This window comes from Stenella coeruleoalba (assembly GCF_951394435.1).
Source record: "Stenella coeruleoalba genome assembly, chromosome: 12".
Taxonomy (NCBI): Eukaryota; Metazoa; Chordata; class Mammalia; order Artiodactyla; family Delphinidae; genus Stenella; species Stenella coeruleoalba.
The window spans coordinates 80,840,384-80,862,230 of record NC_137158.1 but is presented as its reverse complement, the minus strand read 5'-3'; the positions used below and the strand labels follow the sequence as shown (position 1 = coordinate 80,862,230).

The 21,847-nt window shown below is 47.6% G+C and overlaps 1 protein-coding gene across 2 annotated transcripts in view; it reads right to left on the bottom strand.

The window, feature by feature from the left end:
- Positions 1-21,847, bottom strand: part of ZDHHC14 (zDHHC palmitoyltransferase 14) — a 282,376-nt gene that overhangs the window by 39,255 nt on the left and 221,274 nt on the right. For both annotated transcript variants that reach the window (XM_079939445.1, XM_079939444.1), the window contains exon 4: positions 497-634. In XM_079939445.1, the coding sequence (XP_079795571.1) occupies positions 497-634 (138 nt within the window). The remainder of the gene's footprint in view (positions 1-496; positions 635-21,847) is intronic.

Genomic DNA, 21,847 nt, shown 5'->3' with positions numbered 1-21,847 from the left:
AAGAAAGCTCAGTCTTTATCCCCCTTTTTTTTTTTAGGGAGGGTGACTATTCCTGCTTAAGTAGATATCACATTAAAAAAAAAAAGCTCTGTTGTTCAATGGGTATCATTACAGCACATTATCCTTTGTGAAAACATGGGAGTAATTTTTCCTGGGGATCCATTAGCAGAAGAGAAAGTGAAGTCACTAGGGTGGAATAGGGACCATGTATCAAGGAGAAGGTCTTGTAAGTGAAAGAGTCTGATCCAGGGGTGCCCCTGGCAACTGCTGTGGGAAGGATGGGGATGGGGGGTGGGAGGGAGAGAGCCAGGGTGACAAGGCTGGGAGGGAGGTGAGAAACAAAAGGCAGGCTGGAAGCGAGGAGGGGGCTAGGGAGAAGGGGAAAGAGAAGAAAGAGAGAGCCCGGAATGACCAAAATATTAAATCAAAATTAAATCAGAAAACTAAAGTCAGGCAAATGGTTACATACGTAATCTGATTTCGCCAGCATACTTACGAAGAATGACGTGGGTGATAACGAATGCAAATATAAAGACTGTCAGAAAAGACAGAGATAAAATAAACATATAAAAAAATCTGTAGTTTCTTTTCCCCACACAGTTGCCTACCCAGGGACAGTGGTGATCAAATCGTTCTGAAATGAGAGGCAGAAAAAAGAAAATGGAAATCAATTAATAAAACGTCTTTTTACTTGAGGGAGCTCCCCCCCAATACTCTAATAATATAACAAAATGGTATCATTGTATGTACGTACTTCCAAATTCACCACTCAGAGAAATGCTTACCGTTAAGACATTTCAAGAACATAATTATTCTTTCAACAGGGCTTAGCTGTTTTGAAAAAACAAAACGTGTGCATTCTATTCTCATTACAATAGAAAAGCAAAGATTTCCCTCTTTTGTACAAGAAAGCTCTTTGGTTCACAGAACAATCTTCCCTTAAGATGGTACCAACACTCTTGATGGTAATTGCTGGGCTGGTCTGGGCTGGGCTGGTCTGGGCTGGGGCTCAGTCTTTCATGGGTGTGTGGTACTGATTGACCATCTTTCATGGTAAGTGGCCAAGACAGAGGCCACTAGGGGCCTGGGACAGGACAGAGGGACAATCTCTTGTTCTCCCATCCCAGTTATAGCCGTTTTCTAAAAAATGTCTCTGCTATTTCAATAGTCGTAGGAGAATTGATAGCATTTTAAAAATGATCTATGATCTTCAAATAATGTAATACACCTGATCTTTTAGTTCACGATTCTCAGCTTCCTTACCTGTAAGACAATGATACTGTATAGAGTCTTGTGGGGCTAAATACCATCTGGGAAAGTATTTAAAAAAAAACAGTATGCGGTGCTTTAAGGTTTGTCAAGAGATGTCAGGTACATCAATACATTTGGCCCTGAAACATTCCTATGAGGAAAATGATGCTGCTGCCCTATTTTACAGATGAGCAAACTGAGGCCTAGAAGGGAGACTGCCTGCAGGGGCCATACAGCTCAGAGGCAGTGGAACTAGCATTGAGGCCAGGTCTTTCTCGGGGCTGATTCTGTCTTCCCAACGCACAGGCTGCCTTGAGCACTTGGTAAATGACTGAGCACTGGCTTTGGGCATTTTTTTACTGTTATCCCAAACCTGTGTCGTCTCACCTTGGGGATTTCACACAAAGTCCGCAGGACATTTGTTCTTCCCCTTGCAAGCAATAGCTAAGTGCTTCTCTATTCTTCAGCTGATCTATTCAGAAGGCCTATCGAGACTGTCGTTCTAACACACCCACTCACAGCAGACTGCCTGCCTCAGGTCGGGGAGGAAAATGCCACCTTTTTGCACTTGGGCTCTTATCCAAGCTTAGCTTTTACCCAATTTTCACATCTTCTCTGTCTACATGTGCTTTGAAAACACACAGAGAGGCCTCTGTGAGGTGTGACTCTGTAAACAAAACATCATAAAGTTATGCAAGGCAGTGTTTCCTTTCTTTCTGGTCACCTATCACACACCACTCATCTCATATTTTATGTCTAGTGCAAGCTTATTTCTCGAAAAGGGCACGAGGACGCCTGGAGACAGTGGTGGCAGAGGAACTGTAAGATCCACCGTTGTCTGCAAATGACATCAACAGGCAGCAGCCAGTCTGAGCAGAGGACAGCCAGAGAGAAATTTCAGAGCTCACCAGCCTGGTGACAACCTGATGGCCTATAAGATGCTGACATTCAAAGGAAAGCAACTCCCATTGGTGTGTCTGTGTGAGTGACACGTTAACATGTGTTACCAACCCCACACAGCTGGGAAAGTTAATCCCTGCGCAAACACAACCTCATTTCCCCAAGTCACTGATCTACACAGGCTGTATAATGGAGAGGTCTATATGAAACAGGCAAAAATAAAAAAGAAATCAGAATCAGCGGAATTTTCCAAAGACTTTGAGGCTGTCGAGAAACCTCTTTTCTTCTTAACACATGCCTGTGGAAAGTGAGAATGACAAGTGGAGGCTGGGGAAGCCCAGGTTAGGTTGGCACCTCTGGTTCCAGCTGTGAAAGCTGATCTCCAGATGCCAAGCACGTGGCGGACTGAGCCTCCTAATTAAAGTGAGACTCGCCCACCAGCAGAGGAGACATCAGGGCTTGGGAGGCAGAATTAACACTGCGGATCCCCCCCAGGCCAAGTACCAAGGTCTTATGGCTTCCGGTAATCATTTCTATGGGGGCAGGTGGTAGCTGTATTTTTAGCTTAGAAAGTTTACTATTAGCTAAGCTGAGATAACGTGCTTTCCTGAGCTGCTAAGGAATGAAAGCAACAGATGGGGCACATGAGACCCTTGGGCACGGGGTCTGGGGGGGCTTCGGAGAAAACTAGTGCTGTCTCAGAATGGGTGCGAACACCTGGCTCTCTGGCAGCCCTGAGCTGGAAGCAGTTTCCATTGGGAAATTTGTCTTACAGACAACTTTTTCTTGGCTGACGAAATTCCCACTAACAATGTAGGCTTGCGGAGAAACGCTTCCATGTAAGGGTTTTCACGCTCTCCTTTGTGACTGTGGTACACGCGTTGGTAAATGAGCCTGAGAGCTGGGTGCGCATCTCTGTGGAAGAAGGAAGCTCAGAGCCCAGGGCCGCCTCCCGGACCCCGGTACCCTCCTCCCTCCTCCCTGACTTCCGGGGTGTCGGGGCGGGAGAGGGGTTGCACCCAGGCTGGGCCTGCGCCTCTTCTCTGCGGACTCTCTCTCTCTCTCACCCAATAATCTCCTCCCCCCCGGGGTTCAAATGCCAACTCTACACTGATGACGCCCAAATGGCCGCCGCCGCCTTCATCCACCTTCTCGAAAATCACCTGATTTATTTTTACTAGCTTTTACCTGCCAGCTCCACTAAGCCTTTAATAAATGTTTGTCAAGGACTGAATAAACCCTCATGCTACCACGAGGACGTCCCGTGAGCAAGCACGTTGCCCAGGGCCGCACGGCTAACGGCAGCCAGGCCGGCCCGGTTCTAGCGGCTTCCAGAACTCTCGCCCACCAAACGCCCCGCCAGCCGGGGTGAGCGTCCCCGTGAGCCCCGCGCTGTATCAAGCGCTGGGACCACGAAGAAGAGAAACAGCGGCGTAACGAACCCTCCACGGCCTCCAGTAATTCCCTGTCTCGTTGGCGACAGCACTATTTTCACAATCCAGAATATTCCTCAGACCCAAAGGATGAGCCTCTAACAGAGGAAAACCGAATTTAGCGAGAAAACCAGTCTTCTCTGACGATGCTGGCAGCACACAGCACCCTCCCTGATGGGTCGAGGAGAGAATCGGGGCGAGGGGCGCTCGCCTGGCCCTCACTGGCTCCATTTGGGAGCCGTCGAGGCCGCTGCGAACAGGGAGGCCTGTGTTACTGTTTCCAGGAGGGACAGCAGACAAGCGCCGGGCGCCAGCGGGCACACGGGTGGCTTCCTGGGACTGAGTGAGGCAGTGACTGGCCGGAGGGAGAACACCTGGAGCCGGGCTACAGCTGGCAACGTGGCCGCATGCAGCCGCACCATCTGAGATGCTTCAAACAACTGTTACCGGAGGGCAGACTGCGTATGTTCCGTGTGGAAAAACTGGAGGGTGTCCTATGCAACAGGGGGGGCGAGAGGGGTGTGTGTGACGGCGGTTCTTTAAAAAACCGCCTCGGACTTGCTGCTAAATCCCTCAACTCTGAAGTCTGGATCCTGCCAGAAAGGAGTGGTTTCTACACTGCAGCCTCTCTGGAGGGTTCCTGTAATCAAATGAGGAGCCGTTCCCCACACCAGGCTGTTGGGTATCTGTGCTCAGCTGTGCTAAGCGGAGGGACAGAGCCTCGGGGGAAGGGAATAGAACATGGGGGGCGGGGATTGGGGGTGATAACCTAGAAATTTCTCTAAAATAATGAGAGGTCTGAGTTCGCCAGCTGGGGTGCCCTGCCCACACCCCAGTTAGCATCGCGCTGCCCTGGCATGGCTTATGGACTTATTTTCCTCTCCTTCCCCAGGTGAGGCCTTGCGGTAAGAAATCATCTCGTCACCTAATAGCCCTGGCACCTAAGTGCCTGGCATGTAGCACACACTCGAAAATATACACTAAGCAAAGGAAAAAATGCCATTAATTGCCTTGGGTAGTTTTCCGAGTGATCCCTGCTCCTGGCTGCCGGGTGGAGAGACTGGAAAATGCTGATGAAAAGATGAGATGTCAGGCATGCCAACTACAGGAAAGGGCAGGGCTCCATGGAATTTGAATATGTGCAGAGAAGGTTGAGGGTTGGAAGATGCAGATAGAGTCTGAAAGAGCTGATGGGACATCTGTTAGTGTGAATCAGCTCACGGAGAAGCAGCCTCTGGCCTGTCTTGCTAATGGTGGGAAGCAGAGGTGGTTTTATTGAAAGCTCCATAGGGTGCCATTGGGAGAGGCTTCAGGTGGAATTCAAGTCAGGGGGAATTCCAGGCAACTTCAAAGTCACCAGATCCTAAGCGGGGAAAGAAGGTTCCATTAAGATGGCCAGTGGGAACACAGTTTAGGCGAAGGAGTTATGATCCTATTTTGTCAACCCCAAACTCTAAATACTAATGAAAAGAATATTATCAACGATGATTAACGCTACCATTCACTGAGTGCCTCTTCCATCGTTATCTCATTTATCCTTGACCACAGCCCCATGAGGTAGGTGCTATCCCCACACTTTTCAGACGAGGGTGCCACTGAGCCAGGTGAGGTACCGCAGGTGCTGAGCTGAGGGATTAGCCCACTCCTCTGATTAAAGGAAGATTTGACTTCCTGGAGAGATGGAGTATGAAAAAGAGGCCTTAAAAATAAGTAGAAATGGAGACGTATTAAAATTGGGCAGGGAGAGAAAAATCCACTGAAATATTAAGGGAAATACTAATGGAAACGTATTTGTAAAAGTTGTGTTTGAAGGTTGCCAGAAAAGGAATAAAAGCATTTGAAAATGTTAAGAATTTGAAATCTCCCAGAAGTCAGGCCCTCAAGAGATAAATAAAATCATATCCTCTGGCCAAGCAATTCTGAGTTTTCCATACAGTGGTCCTGGGCTCTGTGGCCTGCGTCTCCTCTCTGCAAGGGTGTCTCGAGAATCCTGTGAAAACTGCTATGTGAAACTTCTCATATAAATGTTAATTACATTTAAATTAAGGTAAATGTTTTTAAAGGCATGAAGGGGAAAATTACTTTTTCTTTAAACCTAGGACTTTTTTACCTCCAAAATTAGAAAAATGTTGCCTCATGAGGTCTCTTCTGCCTCTTTAGAATGATGAATGTTGAGATATAGTGGTACGTGTGTTATTACGTGGCCTTTATGGTTCCCACGTAACTGAAAAAGTTATGTAATAGGAACATTTAAATATGAAACTAGCTCAAGTATCAGAGGACCATATTCTTAGACACTAAATAATTCATGCTGTTCTAGATCTTTTGGTAAAATCTAATTATAGCGTTGCCACTGTGTTTAATGATTTCTGGAGAGCAACCTCACCTGCTAACTCCACTCCTTTTCTCACTTTTAACCAAACTTTATTGAGTCCTTGCTATGTGCCAGGCACTGTGCTAAGTACTTCACATGAATTGTGTCACTTAATTCTCACGAAACCTTGTGAGGTTGATGTTATTATGCCCATTTTACATAAGAGGAACGTGCAGACAGAGGAGTTGACATTGGAGCCCAAGTGTTAACCTGTACTCTTTTTTAATTAATTAATTAATTTATTTATTTATTTTCACTGTGTTGGGTCTTCATTTCTGTGCGAGTGCTTTCTCTAGTTGCAGCGAGCGGGGGCCACTCTTCATCGCGGTGCGCGGGCCTCTCACTGTCGCGGCCTCTCTTGTTGCGGAGCACAGGCTCCAGACGCGCAGGCTCAGTAGTTGTGGCTCACGGGCCCAGTCGCTCCGCGGCATGTGGGATCTTCCCAGACCAGGGCTCGAACCCGTGTCCCCTGCATTAGCAGGCAGACTCCCAACCACTGCGCCACCAGGGAAGCCCCCTAACCTGTACTCTTAACCACCACCTGTTCCCGCCTCCCGTGCCAGTTCCCTGCTGGTCACTGTGCCAGGTGGGCCCTGAGGACCCGGCCCCTCCCTCCTGGGGAAGCACACTTGGGCACCCGCAGCTCCAGGCACAGCACATCAGCAGGAATGGGAACAAGAGCGGACCATGGCCACACCGGGACTGGCAGTTGTGTCGGTGGCCCCTTGGGCTTCTTCTGGTTCAGGGCATCTACCCTCTGGGGGATGTGGAGAAGACCTAGCTCGTGTCTGGGTGCCCACCCTCAATCAAGAAGTAATCTAACCTGTGAAAAGATGGCCTCATTCTCAGCAAAGTGAACATCAGAAGAAGCGAACTTGGGCTTCCCTGGTGGCGCAGTGGTTGAGAGTCTGCCTGCCGATGCAGGGGACACGGGTTCTTGCCCTGGTCCAGGAAGATCCCACATGCCGCGGAGTGGCTAGGCCCGTGAGCCATGGCCGCTGGGCCTGCACATCTGGAGCCTGTGCTCCGCAACGGGAGAGGCCACAACAAGTGAGAGGCCCGTGAACCGCAAAAAAAAAAAAAAAAGAAGAAGCGAACTTCTTATGGAGACATACAGATTGGACAAACCTGCTTGCCAAACACTATTTATTGAGACTGTGTGGCTTGGGGGTTATGTGGGGCAAACGGATGTATCAGGGAAGGTTTCTTATTCCCCCCCCCCCCCGCCCCAACATATCTTTGCTCCTTTTCTGAAAATGATTTCTATCTGTTTAATTTTATGGTGCAACAAAATCAAGAAATCATATTAACTAACTCTGGCCTTAAAGTATCAATACATCTCTTCTACACGGGGACTTAGTTTCTTTACATGTAAAAAGTTGGATTAAATAAGCTCCGAGACACCTTTGAGATGTAAAATTAAATGTAAAGCAACTCTGTGTTTTATTAACACCCGTAGGGATTCTTCTGGTCTTGAGTCCTTGCCAGTGTCCCATAAATTAAGATTCTGCAGCTTCTAGCTCCTTTTGTTAAAAAATCTAAAAATTTTCAATGTAAAACCAATTAGTAAATGTAGAATCGTTGTAACCTTTACACTACAATTTAACATAACCTTGGACCATACCCCCTACCCCACCCGCATGCTCTCATTTGCCTCTGCCCTGGCTTTGCCACTACCCGGCACAGTGCCGAGTCTCTTTGGGCATCAAATGAGGGGGCTTGACTAACGGCCAACTAAGGTCCCTTCAGCTCCTCAAAAGGGCAACTTAATATATTTCTGTTTCCTTTAATTTTCTAGGGTTGTTTACCATTTGCTTTTAACTCCTGTTTCCACTGTTGGGGAAATTCTGTGCTTCTAGGAGGAGAGACAAGCGTGCATGGGAGATGCATTTTGAAGCAACTTATACCATGAGGTAGATATGCTGATTAGAAACAAAGATGAAGCTGTTGAGAAAAGGGGTGGGGGGAAAGGTTTTTACAGGAAGCAAAGAGAAATAGTTGCTATTTCTAAGAAAGTGAGGGAGAAAAGGTTTAGTTTGTGATATAAATAATTTTTGAAAGGAGATATAAGAAAGTGAATAGAAATGAGATTATTTTAAAAAGTAAATCAGCCTGTTGTGGTGCAGAAGGAAACCCTACAATTCCCAGGAGGGTCATCAAACGAAGAGTAAATTCTAAGGAGGCAGGAGAATTACCTTCCCTTGTCTCCTCCAGCCCCTCCCAGAGCTCTCTGTCTTTATCAGACTCAGAATTAGAGCCCCAGCACTGAGGTCTTTGAGCTTTCTGGAATTTAGTTGCTGGATTAGGGCTCTGCATCATTATGATAAAATGAGTAATATAAGTTCCAATTTGTACATCCTCAGGAAAACAGTCTTGGTACATGGGTGGTCCTCAGTAGTTCTCCAGCTGTAACTTGCTAAGTTGTGAAACTCTAAAACAAGCTCCACTCTAAGCAAGGGCTTGAATGCTAGTGAGTCTGTTTCTGGGGCGGCCACTCCCTGACCCCTCTGGGCCCCTCTCAGCATCAGCTCCACTCCGTCTCTGGGTTTGCAGGGCCAGAAACTATGCCTGCGAGGTCTCCTTAATTCTCCACAGAATAAAACAATTATCTTCTGAATCTGAAAAACAAGCTCATGCCATCAACCAACACCCCGCTTTCTCTAGAATTCTCTAGTCTCCATTCCTCTCTAGAAATTCCAAGCCTTGACATCAGTATCCACACCACCTTACATCACAATGGCTTAAACACCTGTAGGGCTTTCTGGTTTTCAATACCTGTTCACATTCTTTACCTCACATGCCCCATACCGAACCTCTGACGTGGGCAGCACAGATTCCCAAGTACAGGTGACACAGAAAGTGAATCTCACACCAAATGCAATGGCCACAGGCCCAGGGCTCCTCCATGCTACGTCTGGGTCTAGAGCTGCTTCTAATGTCTACTCCCTGCTTCTCCCACTTCCCCACACTCTTTGGGCAGGTGTTCTTTCATGGCCAGTTACTATGTTTTTTGAAGCCAGTCAATTTATCCTCAAAGTGAAGGTTTCAGAACTGACTTATGGGTACATTATACAGGTAAAGCTAGCAATTCTAAGGCTCTTCAAAACCTTTTAATTTGACTACAATACACAATAGAAAAATTATATTCCGGATGGGCACGCTTTCCCAAAGTAAGCCTGCTTCTGTGATCTTGCAGCAAAGAATCTACATCATCTAAGGTGCAGAGAGCTGTGTCTATGAGCAGGGCACAGCAGCCTAATGGAATGGATGATGCTTCCCTTGAAAAGCAAACTGTGATATGTCCAAAGTAGTTCTCTTAAAAAAATTTATCCAGAATGAGACCTCTTTGCAAAGCTTCTGAGACTTCATTTTTCTTAAGTTGAAACTGTAGACCCAACTTCATTATGAGTAGTATTAAAATATAAGGCGAGCTCAAGGAAAGAAACACAGCTATGCATTGTGCCTTATACAATTACAAGTGTAATTTCTCATCTGGTAATATAATTATATACGTATTGTGTGTTACAAGATTACGTAGTCAGATGTTGGATGGGAGAGTGAGAGGGGCACACCCTCCCCCTCTAACCCTTCTTCAGTATATGTTCTGACGGTCACCTGGAGGGCTTATTTTTATGAGGGTGACATTCACGTTTACAATATTCATAATGGTCCTCAGTTTCCCGTTTCTAAAAGGTGGGCGTGGCCAGAAGACCCTCAGGCGCCCTCCCGGTCCAGCCCTCCCAGAGTCAGGAGTCCCTGTGGCTCAGGCCGGCTCTCTGCGAACAAGTCCTGGCTGCCTCTTTGTTGGTACAGAACAGAAGCAGAGCTGAACTCATGAGCAGAAGGGGTGTTTGATGCTCAGAAGTCATCTGTAGGGCTTTCCAAAATCCGCACTGCACACTGACTCTGCCCAGACGTTCAGCCCCCTTGGAGTACCCGCTTCTCCAGCTGCCTGGGTGGCATTTTAGGGCATGTGCCCGAGATTCCACAATCCTGTGTCCCTTCGGCTCAGGGTTTGGTGATCTACTACAAACACCCAGGCTTGGGAGGGTGCCGTTGGGAGAGGATAAGCCCAGTCATTCCTCTCGAGCACAAGGGTTAGCTTGTGCACCCTTGCGTTTTTTTTTTCCTTTTTGGCGGTACACGGGCCTCTCACTGTTGTGGCCTCTCCCGTTGCGGAGCACAGGCTCCGGACGCGCAGGCTCAGCGGCCATGGCTCACGGGCCCAGCTGCTCCGCGGCATGTGGGATCTTCCCGGACCGGGGCATGAACCTGTGTCCCCTGCATCGGCAGGCGGACCCTCAACCACTGCACCACCAGGGAAGCCCCACCCTTGGGCTTTTATGCTTCTCACCGATGTATTTTCCTCGGGTGAGTTCATGCCATCTTTCCACTGCCTGCTAGACGTTTCCACCTAACTGTCCCATAGCCACGGCTCATTCAGCGGGTCCTGAGCTGTGTTTATTATGCTCCCTTGTCCTCGCTCCTCACTAACCTGCCTTTTCTTAGTAAATGGTGCCCCCATGCATCTAGCTGCCCAAGGTAGAAAATGCATTCACTTCTGCCTTTGGCTCTCACCCCTCCCATCCAGCCCGTCAACAGGATTGTTCATTGTATTATTCCTGCTCTCTTTTTATGCTTCTGCTCCCTGTCTCTGAAGGCCATGGCAGCAACCCCGTGACCTCTTTCATGAACCACCGTGAAACCTTCCTGGTTTCCTCACGCTGCTGCTAGAGGGACCACCAAAGCAAATAAGACCATGACAGCCCTTTGCTTGTATTCCCTGCGCAGCTCCTGCAGCCGCAGCCTTGATGTCTGCAGAGCTAATGCATTTCCAAATTGAGCTCCTTAAGTGCTGGAAGGCCCACCTTTCGTTCCCCTTCAACTAGAGCAGTCAGATCTATATCTGTTTTCTATATTGGTTTCCTCACTATATTCTTTTTCTTAAATGGTCCACTGTTTACAACCACCAGAAAAAAAAAAATTACAATCGGCTAGTAAATGTTCACTGTAATTGTTCTAAGCAGTCCCAAGTTAAGTTTCAAGTATGTGATATTGCTCTGTTGGTGGTGCATTGTTGAAAGTACATTGGATTCTTAAGTTAAAGGCCCTGAAGTCCTCATCCTAAATGCCTATTTTGTGATGTAACCTAGGCAGGTTTCTGGGCCCCAGCAGTTGGATATGTCATTAAGGTTTCTTTCTCACTCAAACATTAGGATTGTATGGCTAAACAAAACTTTTCAAGAATTGAAGTCCACTGTGTCCACTCTACACAAAATTAGGAAGTGCTGGCAGGCCTCCGCAGTAGAAACTCTATAAATAATTGATAAGAGCTAGCTCTCTTATAGACCCAGGTTAGACCCGGGGCTAACTGGTGGCCCTACAGAGACTACTAAGTACTACATAAATACTCCCACCACCAGAATCAGGTCAGCAGACTTCTTAGACTCTAAATCTAGTGTGTTGTTTTCTTGTTTGTTGCTGTTGTTTGTACAAACCATGCCAGCACTTCACTGAGTTACCACAGTCTAGTCAGCGGATTGCTAATTACTTTTCTAAACACAGGCACTCAAAAGAACAGGCCAAAGATTTTATCTAATAGTCAGGACTGGCTATGTACTCTGCGGGGCCCACTGCACAAGGAAACTATAGAGCATCATATTCAAAAATTACTCAGAATTTCAAGATGGCAAGAGCAGAGCATTAAATCAGCCTTGGTTCCTACATACCCACTGAGCTGCCCTGTTAACTGTTTACGGCCCAGGAACATGGTTTTCTGATTTGTGGCAGATTAATGTCTAGAGATTCTATTGGGTTGTCTGAAAGGATTTACAGAGAGCTGCTAAGAGCAAAGTATAGTGAGGAAATTACGATTATCTAAGAGTTAAACTTAACAGTAGGTCAAAATCCCCGTTCCATATGGAGAGCCTTGGGGCAAGTAGCAAAACCCTCCTGGCTGCCACTTGCTAGAGCTACGGAGCTCCATCCCGGGCAGGGCCGGGAGAGGCTCTCAGGGTTCCACTGGCCTGGGTGAGGTGCGATGGGATGAGGGTGATGGAGGAGGACCATGTGATGGGGAACATCTGAGGCAAAGGCAGCAAACGCTAACACTGCACACCCTCTCATCTACTGTCTTCCACGAATATCAGAAGCTCTGTTTTTTAACCTCTAGAGTACTGATTCTTAATATTTTATTTCCCAATGCTTTGAAAATCCAATGAAAATGACAGTCCCTCCCACCCTCATGCACTCACACCCAGCCTTTACATACAGCTTCCTGCAGCCTGTTCTTAGTTAACAACGGTTGACCTATTGGTTTAGTTTGCTGAAACTGAAGTAACCAATTTCAACAACTAATTTTCAAGTTGAGTTGCTCTAAGAAGGCAGAAAGGCAGGCGTCTTTGATTGGCTTGCTCAATGTGCCCTCTCCTCGGGACCCGAAGGTATACACCCCACACCCTAGCCCCACTTGAGGCTGGTACTCTGCTCACCCAGCATAACTGCCAGTCATTGACCACAGGTCGGGAGCTGCTTTACATAGAGGAAGGGCCTATGTTTTATTCAGGGTTTTCCAAGCTAAGGGCTGTGATCAAGTAGTGAGTCATAAAATTAGTTTAGTTGGTCGTGCCCAACATTAAAAAAAAAAAAGAATAAAATAGAAAATATCAAGGCATCTCATATACTCAAGTATGGCTGCATGAAACTTTGAATATCTGTGTAAATTGAGTCCCAATATAAAATGCATTTCTTACTGTGAGTTGCAGGGGGAAAAAATTTGAAAGCTACTGCTTTATTCAAATTGGCAGCTGGTACATGATAGGCCCTCAAATACTTGCTGAGTGAATAAATATATGTATAAATTATATCTGTAATAGGCCTAAATACATTATGAGTCATTTTAAATTGTCGTTTCCATCCTCCCAGAACTGTATCAGGGTTACCAGTTCCTGATCAGACTTAATTTAAAAAATTATCATTTCTCTTGGAGTCTAAAAATTTTCAATTGTACCGCTGGGAGGTCTGAGGGTGTGAGTGGTGAGTTTTGTTTAGACTGGGGGAAGGAAACTTTTTTGTTCCGGTTGAGAACAGTAACCTAGTCACTGAGAGAAAGGTACCCCAGAAAGGTGAAGCAGATACAGGCAGAGGAGTATCCAATTCTCTTTTTCTCCTTCCTCCCTCCCTTCCGTCCTTCCCTCCCTCCTTCAGCACATGTTAACTGAGCAGCTGCAGGCCAGGGAGGTGCAGGTTGCTGAGAACACTTGGTGAGGAACAGACAGAGCTGTCCTCTTGGAGCTTACACGTCCACCAGGCAGAGGTTTTCATCAAATAACCGGCCAGAGCTGTGAAGGCCGAGCACAGAAAACCCAGGGAGGAGTGTGCTTCCCTAGGAACCAGCCCAGAGCCCTCCGTGAGAAGACTTCACAGAGAAGATGTGCCTTTTTCCAGGAACTGAGAGGAGACCCTCAGGGCTGGAGTCCAGGCAGCAAGGCGTGAGGTACCACAGAGCTGGAGAGGGGCAGGGCACAGATCTGGTGGACCAGGTGAAGGATGTGGGCCTCCTTCCTAGGAGCCATCAGCAGGAAAGCACACTCAAGGAGAGAGGTGGCGTGCTCAGATTCTGTTTGGGATGGTAGCGGGGTCCACTAGGAGATCCCCACCCAGGCAAGGTGAGAGATGACGGTAGCTTGCAGTTGGCCATGCTAGTGTAAGGGGAGGGAAATGCACCCACCTAGAAAGAAAAAGTACAGGGCCTGGTGGTGTTTAGGGAAGGATGGGAGGGGAAGAAGCCAAATATGAAACATTTGGTGTTTGCCTCGTGCAACCGATGGCCGGCGTTGGTGCTCCGCGAGGTGTGGGTCCCGGGGAATGCTGACTTGGGATGTCTCTGGGCTCTCCAAGTGGAGATGCCCGGAAAGCAGGTGCATCTGCCAACTCCGGAGCTCTGAGGAGAGGCCTGAGCTGGAGACATAAACTTGAGAGGCAGAGACAGACTTCAGGAAGGCAAAAGGCAGCGAGACCAGAGATGAGCACACTCACTCCCCAGAGACGCGAAGCCAGGAGCCACAGACAAATCAGGGGAGGCAGAGCGAGCCAAAGAGGTACACATGCCGCGAGAGCAAGACAAACGGAAACTGACTTTCACGAAGAAGTTGCCTGTGGCTTTCTTGGGTATCGAAGAAGTGTTTTTAAAACAGAGCTGCCGTTGGACAATTACAGGCAGAAATGAGGTGAGCACTTCTTGGTCAGCTAAAAATAAAACCACGGTCAAAGATCACTTTTCTCTGGATTAGGTCCAATTTACCTTTGCGTTAGAAGTGGGCATGTGTGCAGTGCATGGACCTGTGGTTGATTTCATGGCAGCAATCCAGGACCGGCTGAGAATGTGCCCGGATGCCCCAGAGATCCTGTGGTTGAGACCCTTCCTGTTGGTGAAGGACGCACTTTCCAAAATATAGCACCAGACAGACAGTCTCTTTCTTTTGTTGAAAACAGTTTTTAAATACATAAATGCACACAATAAGAAAAGATGTGTGTTTTAAAATTTACTTTAAATGCATTGTTTTAAACTATTAGAGTCTTCTAACAAAGCATTTTTCTGAAGTATACACGTAGACGGCTCCTGGTCTTACACGAGAATATCTGCCCCAAGTATCCAGAAATCCGCCCCAGGGCTGGCCATGCACGTTCTGCTTCCCATGATGGTTATATTTCTCATTCTATGATTATAACTTAGCCTTCTGACTATGAATTGGCTGCCCAAGTAGTTGGACCAGTCATAGAGTCATTTGCTGAAGATGAACACGTCAGCATCCTGGCTTTGCTGGTTCCGTGTGAGAGCTCAGCTAACAGGGCCTGTCCCAAAGGGTGGCTCTGAACTCGACAGGCCAGCAAGCCAGGACCCAAACCTGCGAAGAGCAGGGCTGCTCTGAGGGGGCTCTGGGGGTAGCCCTGCTTCCCAGGGTGTGAGCCAACCTTGCCTGCCACTCCTCATTTATGTGTGTGAACGCTTCGTCCACCCCTGCCTCCCAAGGCTGTGGGAAGGCTTCCACGGATGTGAACAGAATCAAGCTCACTGAACCTTCACGGGGGCGGGCAGTTTACTTGATTGTTCTCACTCTAGGTCCAGATTCTTGACTCAGGTAGGATCTATCCAGTTCAGCCGCCTGTGGATAATGATACTTAAGGGAGGTGGGGTCATCCCTCAGGCCTCTATGATGCCAGCGAAGGACTCTGTTGGGAATGTCTGAGGTTCCCTGAGGACTCACCCTACAAAGCCATGGGCAGAAGTTCTACAAATGCACGTTATGATGTTATCTCTGAGTTTTTCTCTCCAAGGAAATGCTGAAGACTTTCAGCCAGCAAGTCTAGGAGGCTGGACCGGTCCAGCCAGATGCACCTCTGGGGTCCCCTTGCTGTTCCCTGACACCTTGAGGCAAGGCTCTCCTTCCCCCACACGCGGGGAAGCACTCGCCCCGAGCCCAGCCTTTGTCCGTGGACGGTCCCTTGTTATCTGCAGCTTCTGGCGGGATTTGCTTTCTCCTCTCGGCACTGTCTCCACCTCCTCTGTTCTCTGTTCTGAGGCCCCAGGAGAGGGGGAAAGACACTTTCTGTTTAGGGCAGGATTGAAAGTGGACTCTTCGTTAGCAGCAGCCCGAAACATTTTTGGCTAAAGACCATTCAACAGCCCACCTCACTCACCACGGAGCTCTCAGTTCTTCGTGACGTCACTTTGTAAACAGCTGGACAGCAGGGAGGAGGGGTCATGCTGGTGGTGGGGAAGGTTCTGGATAGGGGGCTGCCCTGTGGGCACAGCTGGCGTTCTGAGCAGCTGCGGGGCAGCCCCGAGCCAGGTGAGGCGCGTCTCCCCCCAGCTCTGTTTCCTCTCAGCCCCGACGGCTCTGACCCAGCACCTTTGCTGCCACTTCCATCTCACTACCTCTCACTTCCTCTCCACGTTTGCCTTTCTTGCTCCCTCCCTTCTGTATTTCTTTTCCTACTATTTTCTAGCATTTCTTTCCTCCCCTTCCCCCCTTTTCTCTTCACTGTCTCTGACCTCAGACACCAGCCAACCACTCACAGCTGGACACACGTGGTACCCAGTTCCTTGAAGCTGACGTCACTGTCTCTGGGTCCTCATGTTTAAGTTGCTGCAGATCCAGTTCTGGACCAAGAGCCAGAGGGTTCCGGTGGTTACACTGAGTTATGTACTTTATAGACTCAGGTCATTGTGTCATGACTGACGGAAAATATGTGAACATGATTTTTCTTTAAAAGCATTAATTTCCTAATATGGGGAAATAGTCATGCGCTCAGGAGACAGAGGGATCGAAAACTCACTCTTCTTTGCCCCAAGTCCACGAATTTAATGAAGCACTTAGTTCCGTGGCTTCTTCCTCTGGAGGATTTCTGGGATCCATCCACGCCGTCTTTCCATCTCCACGGCTACTTCCCTAGTTATAGGGTAGCTGCAGCCCTCCTACCCATCTCCTTGGCCCTGTCTTATCACCACCAGTTCACCCTCTGCAATGCAGACAGAGAGCACTTTCTGAAACACACGGTTGATAAGGCCACTCCACTGTCCCTTGCCCTTGGCGCGGCTTGGAAGGCGTCTTTCCTCTGGCTGCAGCCCTCTCTGCCTGCAGTCTCCACTTTCTCTAGTCCCATGGGTCTGCCCGCCTCCCGCTGCCCTGCGCCTCTGCACAGGTCATCCTCCTATGACGTGTGCATCCACTGGTCTCAGATGGGATGCTCCTTCCTCTGGGTTAGGAACCTCTCCCGTACGCTCCCACATGACCCTGTACCACAGGAGTCTGTGAATCTGCCTGAGTTCCTCGGTAGGGAAGCTCTGCGGGCAGGGCTGTGCTGTTCCCTGTCCCCATCGTCTCCCCAGTGCCTGCCTAGCACAGAGCCTGACACACCAGCAGCAGTCAGAGGATATTCCTTAAACAGGTGGGCCAGTGACGTGCTGACATGGCCATGTGCACAGCCCTAAAGGCTTACTAGCCTAGAGGCTCCCCGCTTCCCTGAGCACAGCATTATAACAGCCCCAGGCACACGTGCTGGTGACTTCCTGTCCTACAGCAAATATTCAGCATGATCAAAGATGAAAACAATGCATTCTGGGCTCAATTTATTGGACTGAAAAACAAACCCATAAATCAGTAATAGGCGATGGTTTTTCAGGCACAAACAGCTTGATAGAAAACTGGTTACTTCTATCCCATGATAAATGGCAGACCACTCTACTGCGATATTGTTGTGAATTGAATGTGTAAGAGCCTGCACTCTGTAACACTACCTTGTTTTTGCTAACTTTCAATGAAAATGTATGTGATACAAACCATGAGAAAACCCATGTGGGGCTTGGAAACAACCTTGGCTTCAAATTTAAGATAATATTGTATTATTGCTTGAGGGAAAATTTAGATTTCTTTATACCAAGGGCTCTTATCTTCCCAATATTTCTCAGTAGCATCAACAGCCTGAGGCAAGAACAATGGGAAGGAGTAAATTCTCAGCAATTTTTAAGAAGGGCCCTATTTACCCAAGAGCACAGAGCTGGGGAGGAGGCTGGGAAAGGCCAGCGGCACAGTCCTCGTCCTGCCCCTGAGCTTTCTGTTCTCTCCTCTGTAATGAAAGGGTGACACAGATGCTCCCAGAAAACAACCAAGAATCTGTAGCAGGCTGGACACCAGGCTGGCAAGCACCCCGGGTGGGTGGGTGGCCCAGGCCTGACTGCCCAGCGCAGGAAGCTCTGTGTGTGTGTGTGTGTGTGTGTGTGTGTGTGTGTGTGTGTGTGTGTGTGTGTGTGTGTGTGTGTGTGTGTGTGTGTGTGTGAGAGAGAGAGAGAGAGAGAGAGAGAGAGAGACAGCGTGTGTGTGTGTGCGCGCTCTGCACACCTGTGTTTGGGTTAAGAGCGAAAGAGGAAGAAAGAGAGGAAGGAAGAACAAGCCCAGTAAAGTTTTTCTTTTTTTAAAAAAGCAGCTTTTAAAAATGGCATTCTTGAAATAAACGTTACTGCCGATTACTTGGAAAAAATCAACACCAACCCTCTGGTGGGGTGGAGAGATGTTACCTGTCATCTTAAGGAGCCTATTTTCTAACAACTGCAGAGTCTAGACAAGATTTAACCAGACTTTTAACTTAGTTTGTGTGCCATGAACCCTGTTAGCAGTCTCATGAAGCCATGCACCCTTCCACCTTATTAATGTTGAAATCAGTAATAAATGTCATCTTCAAAATAGTTTAACCTAGTTTCAAAGTTGTGACACAGTAGGATACAAGCTTATTTATTCATATGCCAAATAATAAGAGCTACAGTTTATCAACTACTGTGGTTTTGAAATAGCAAATGTAAATGATCTATTTTCAATGTCTGTAATGTCATATGAAAATGTCTGTGGTTTCCAGTGGTGACGAATGCAACTAATGTGGTTTGCTGCCTGTGTTCATAATTGAACGAAATATTAAATTTCATTTAGAGGTTAGTGAGATTAAAGATGTCAGAGTTTTCCATCCAAGCTCTTGGACCCCCTGAATCCCATCCATGGTGCCCAGGGCAGGAATCCCTGCACTAAGCAACGCTGAGAAGCAAGGGTCTCAGCGCTGGTCAGGCCTGTGGTTGGAGGGAGTCAGGCCCAGGGAGTAAGCTGCACTTCGGCAGTAGGGCCACAGTCCTGCTGTGTGTCCTCGTGGCATCTCATTTCTCGCTCTGGGCCTTTTGGGGAACCTGCTCTGTCCAGGCCATGTGGTCAGTGACTTTCCTCAGGTTTGGGGCTCACTGCTTCCACTCAAGTTGCGGTGTCCCATCAGCTTTCCGGCACCTGCTGATCCATTAAACTCTCCCCTGGGATCTTAAAGCCTAACAGGAATGCTGGGGAGGAGAAGGCCTGATCCAAGGTACAGAGAGCCTCTGTTATACAAACACTAGGATGCTCAGGCAGTATAATTTCAGGAGGGGAATATAATCTTCATATGCATCTATGAGAGATGTTTTAAAATTTAAAGTACTTATACATATATCTTGCCGTGTTAACCTGATAATCCTGGGGAATAACTAGCAAGTTGAGCTTACTTATGACTTCGCTTGGGCCCGACCAGGTCGTGCCAGACACTTGCCTTCCCCACCCTCCCTGCAGCTTTTATATGACTTTAAAGGCTGGTGACTGTGTGTGATTCAGCTTCCTGCTCTCTCTGCATGCTGCACCCCAGCCCGGGCCGGCACAGAGCCTCACGCATGGCGGACACGAACTGGTGGCTGATGAGCGTTTCTCCCAGGCTGGAGGAGAAATTATTACATTGTCTCATGTGTTTAGGTCTTCCTCGTCCACCTGCTGCTGACTTTCAGGGCCAGCTGGGTTTCTCTCTGCTCTAGGTCTGTGGTTTCTGAACTTTCACACAGTGGTTAGGAGGCTGCCTTCTGCTTCCAGCTGCTAGAGTCTTGCTGTGTGACCATGGACAGTTCCTGCCCTCTCTGAATTTGAGTTCCGTAGCACATGGGGGTGATACTCTCTACCTCGACTAATGCCCAGGCTGGTTGTGAGCAGCAAATGAGATAACATACACAGAACTACCTCCAAAAGTCAGAAGCCATATGCAAATATATGACGGCTTCATAAAATGAAAGTTATTTTAGTATAAAGCGTTTCTATGTATCCATTTCACTTCTTTTATCAAAAAAGACAATAATTACATTTTCATAGGTACTAGGTTCTTATATAAGTGAATCTTCTTCCTTTATTCCAATTTCCATTAGTCCTTTATTTGAAATACTTCTCAACCTTTCAAAAATAAGATAAAATTTAATCTGTTCCAACAAACCGAATTATTTTTATAGCTTTTTAAAAACCATGTCCAAACGTGTATTAAGCTTTCAAAACTAAAGCATACAGGTTATTTTTCACTATTCAAGTTTCCAACCTTTAACAGCTCAGTCCTGCCCACCTCCTACAAATAGTGGGTGGAATTTGGTGAAACATTTATTGTTTAACACCCAACAGAGAACAGCCGGATGGGCTGATACAGCCACAAATATCTTGGAAGAAGAAACTCTGGGGCTGGTAAAGTATGTTGCATCCTTAGCCCTCCCTAGTTCCCAAATCCGTTGCTGGAGCCCAATTTCAATTCTTGGCAACTCAAGTAAACAACTGATTGTTGGGCATCTTCTCTAAGGCGCCATCTGCTTTAAAAAGATGAATGAGACGCACAACTGCTTCTTAGAAAGTAACTGATCTTTGGCCTTCGAGTCTCCCTGCATGTGACAGAGTGCTGTATTTCAGCAAATACTCACTACTCCCCTTCTTGAGGGGGCAGTATCCTTCCCTGCCCCACTGACAGGTCCTGGTCACGGTCATGTGCCTTGGTTGGCTCATGGAGTCTAAGCAGATGTGCCGTAAGCAGAGGCTGTAAGAGACACTGCATATTTTGGCCCCCATCATGTGGTCCGGTGACCGCCCCTCACTGGCCCCAGTGAGGAGAACACGCCTGGCAGTTGCTGTCCCTTCCGCCGGGGTCCCAGAATCAAATCTGAGAAGCCTGAACCTGAGCAATGCCTGGAGCCAAACCCAGAGCTGCCCCAGGAGACCCACAGGCCCATGAGAAAAAGAAAGGCTGTTTGTTCAAAGCCACTGAGATTCTGGAGGGTGTCTGTCATACTGCATCACTGGCCAAGAGCTAACTAAGACATCTCACCAATTCACTTTACACTGATGTGTGAGATCAGACCATCTCAGGTTCCGGCTCGAGCATGAGGCACTAGTGGCTGAGTCTCGTTCCTCTTTCTCAACAGGCACCCAGGGGCTTCAGTGTGACTGCTATTGAATTTTTCCAGCCTTTCCTCCCATTTCTCCTCTTCATGGGAGTTGGTCTAAGATGACCCTCCTAAGATCAGACTAGATATCCTGAGTGCTACAACCTGGTCAAACAGTTTGTTTTTTCTTTTCTCTTTTTTTGGCTGAGCCGTGTGGCTTGTGGGAGCTCAGTTCCCCGACCAGGGATTGAAACTGGGCCACGGCAGTGAAAGCCTGGAATCCTAACCACTAGGCCACGAGGGAACTCCCTAAAATATTTCTTTATGATGTTAGTTCACTTTTCATGAGTCGGCAGAAAACTTGTCAAAGGCAGGAAGCCCATCTTAACACTTCTTTGCATTCTACTTGCATATACCAGCCAATGAAGAAATACTTTTGGATGAGTGGTGAACGCCTGCTTTACAGAGCTTTCTACAGATATGGCCTGATTCCTCCTCTTGACTCTCAACACCCCCCGCTGGGCCCTGGCCCAGCCACTCAGCTTGGTGGACTTCACCCGTGTTGTCAGGCCATGTCAATGTCCACCTCAGACACCCAGAGGGACTATGGCCCTAAGGTGAGTTACAGAAGAAGTACTAATACTGATGAACTTCCATTTGTAAAATGATACTTGCAATGCATGGCTTCTAACAGGCTCCAAAGATGGTAGCTATTTTACTAATATTAATTTTTTAAGGGTGCAAATCACCATAGTAGTGCTCTTCTGCAAGTGGCCACCTCCTATAGGAGGCCTCACTGCTGGCCACTGCTCTCCACGAGAGATGAGCAATCCCCAACACCCCCAGATGGCTTGACCTCAGTGATGGATCCCGGAGAGGGTCACAGAAAGTCTGTTCCCATGGCTCTCAACCTTGACCATGCATAACCCCCACCTCCTTTTACTTTGCTACAATGCAGACTCCCAGGCCTGGGTACTCCATCTTGAGGAATTTACATCTACTTACATGTACTTATACCTATGACAAACATGTTATGAAGGAAATTCTTCTGAAAGTTGAGAGACTTTGTAGAATTTTATTTTATTTTGGTTATTGCCTCAAAAGCACCTCTAGACTTTCTTGATTTTAATTTTTTTGGAA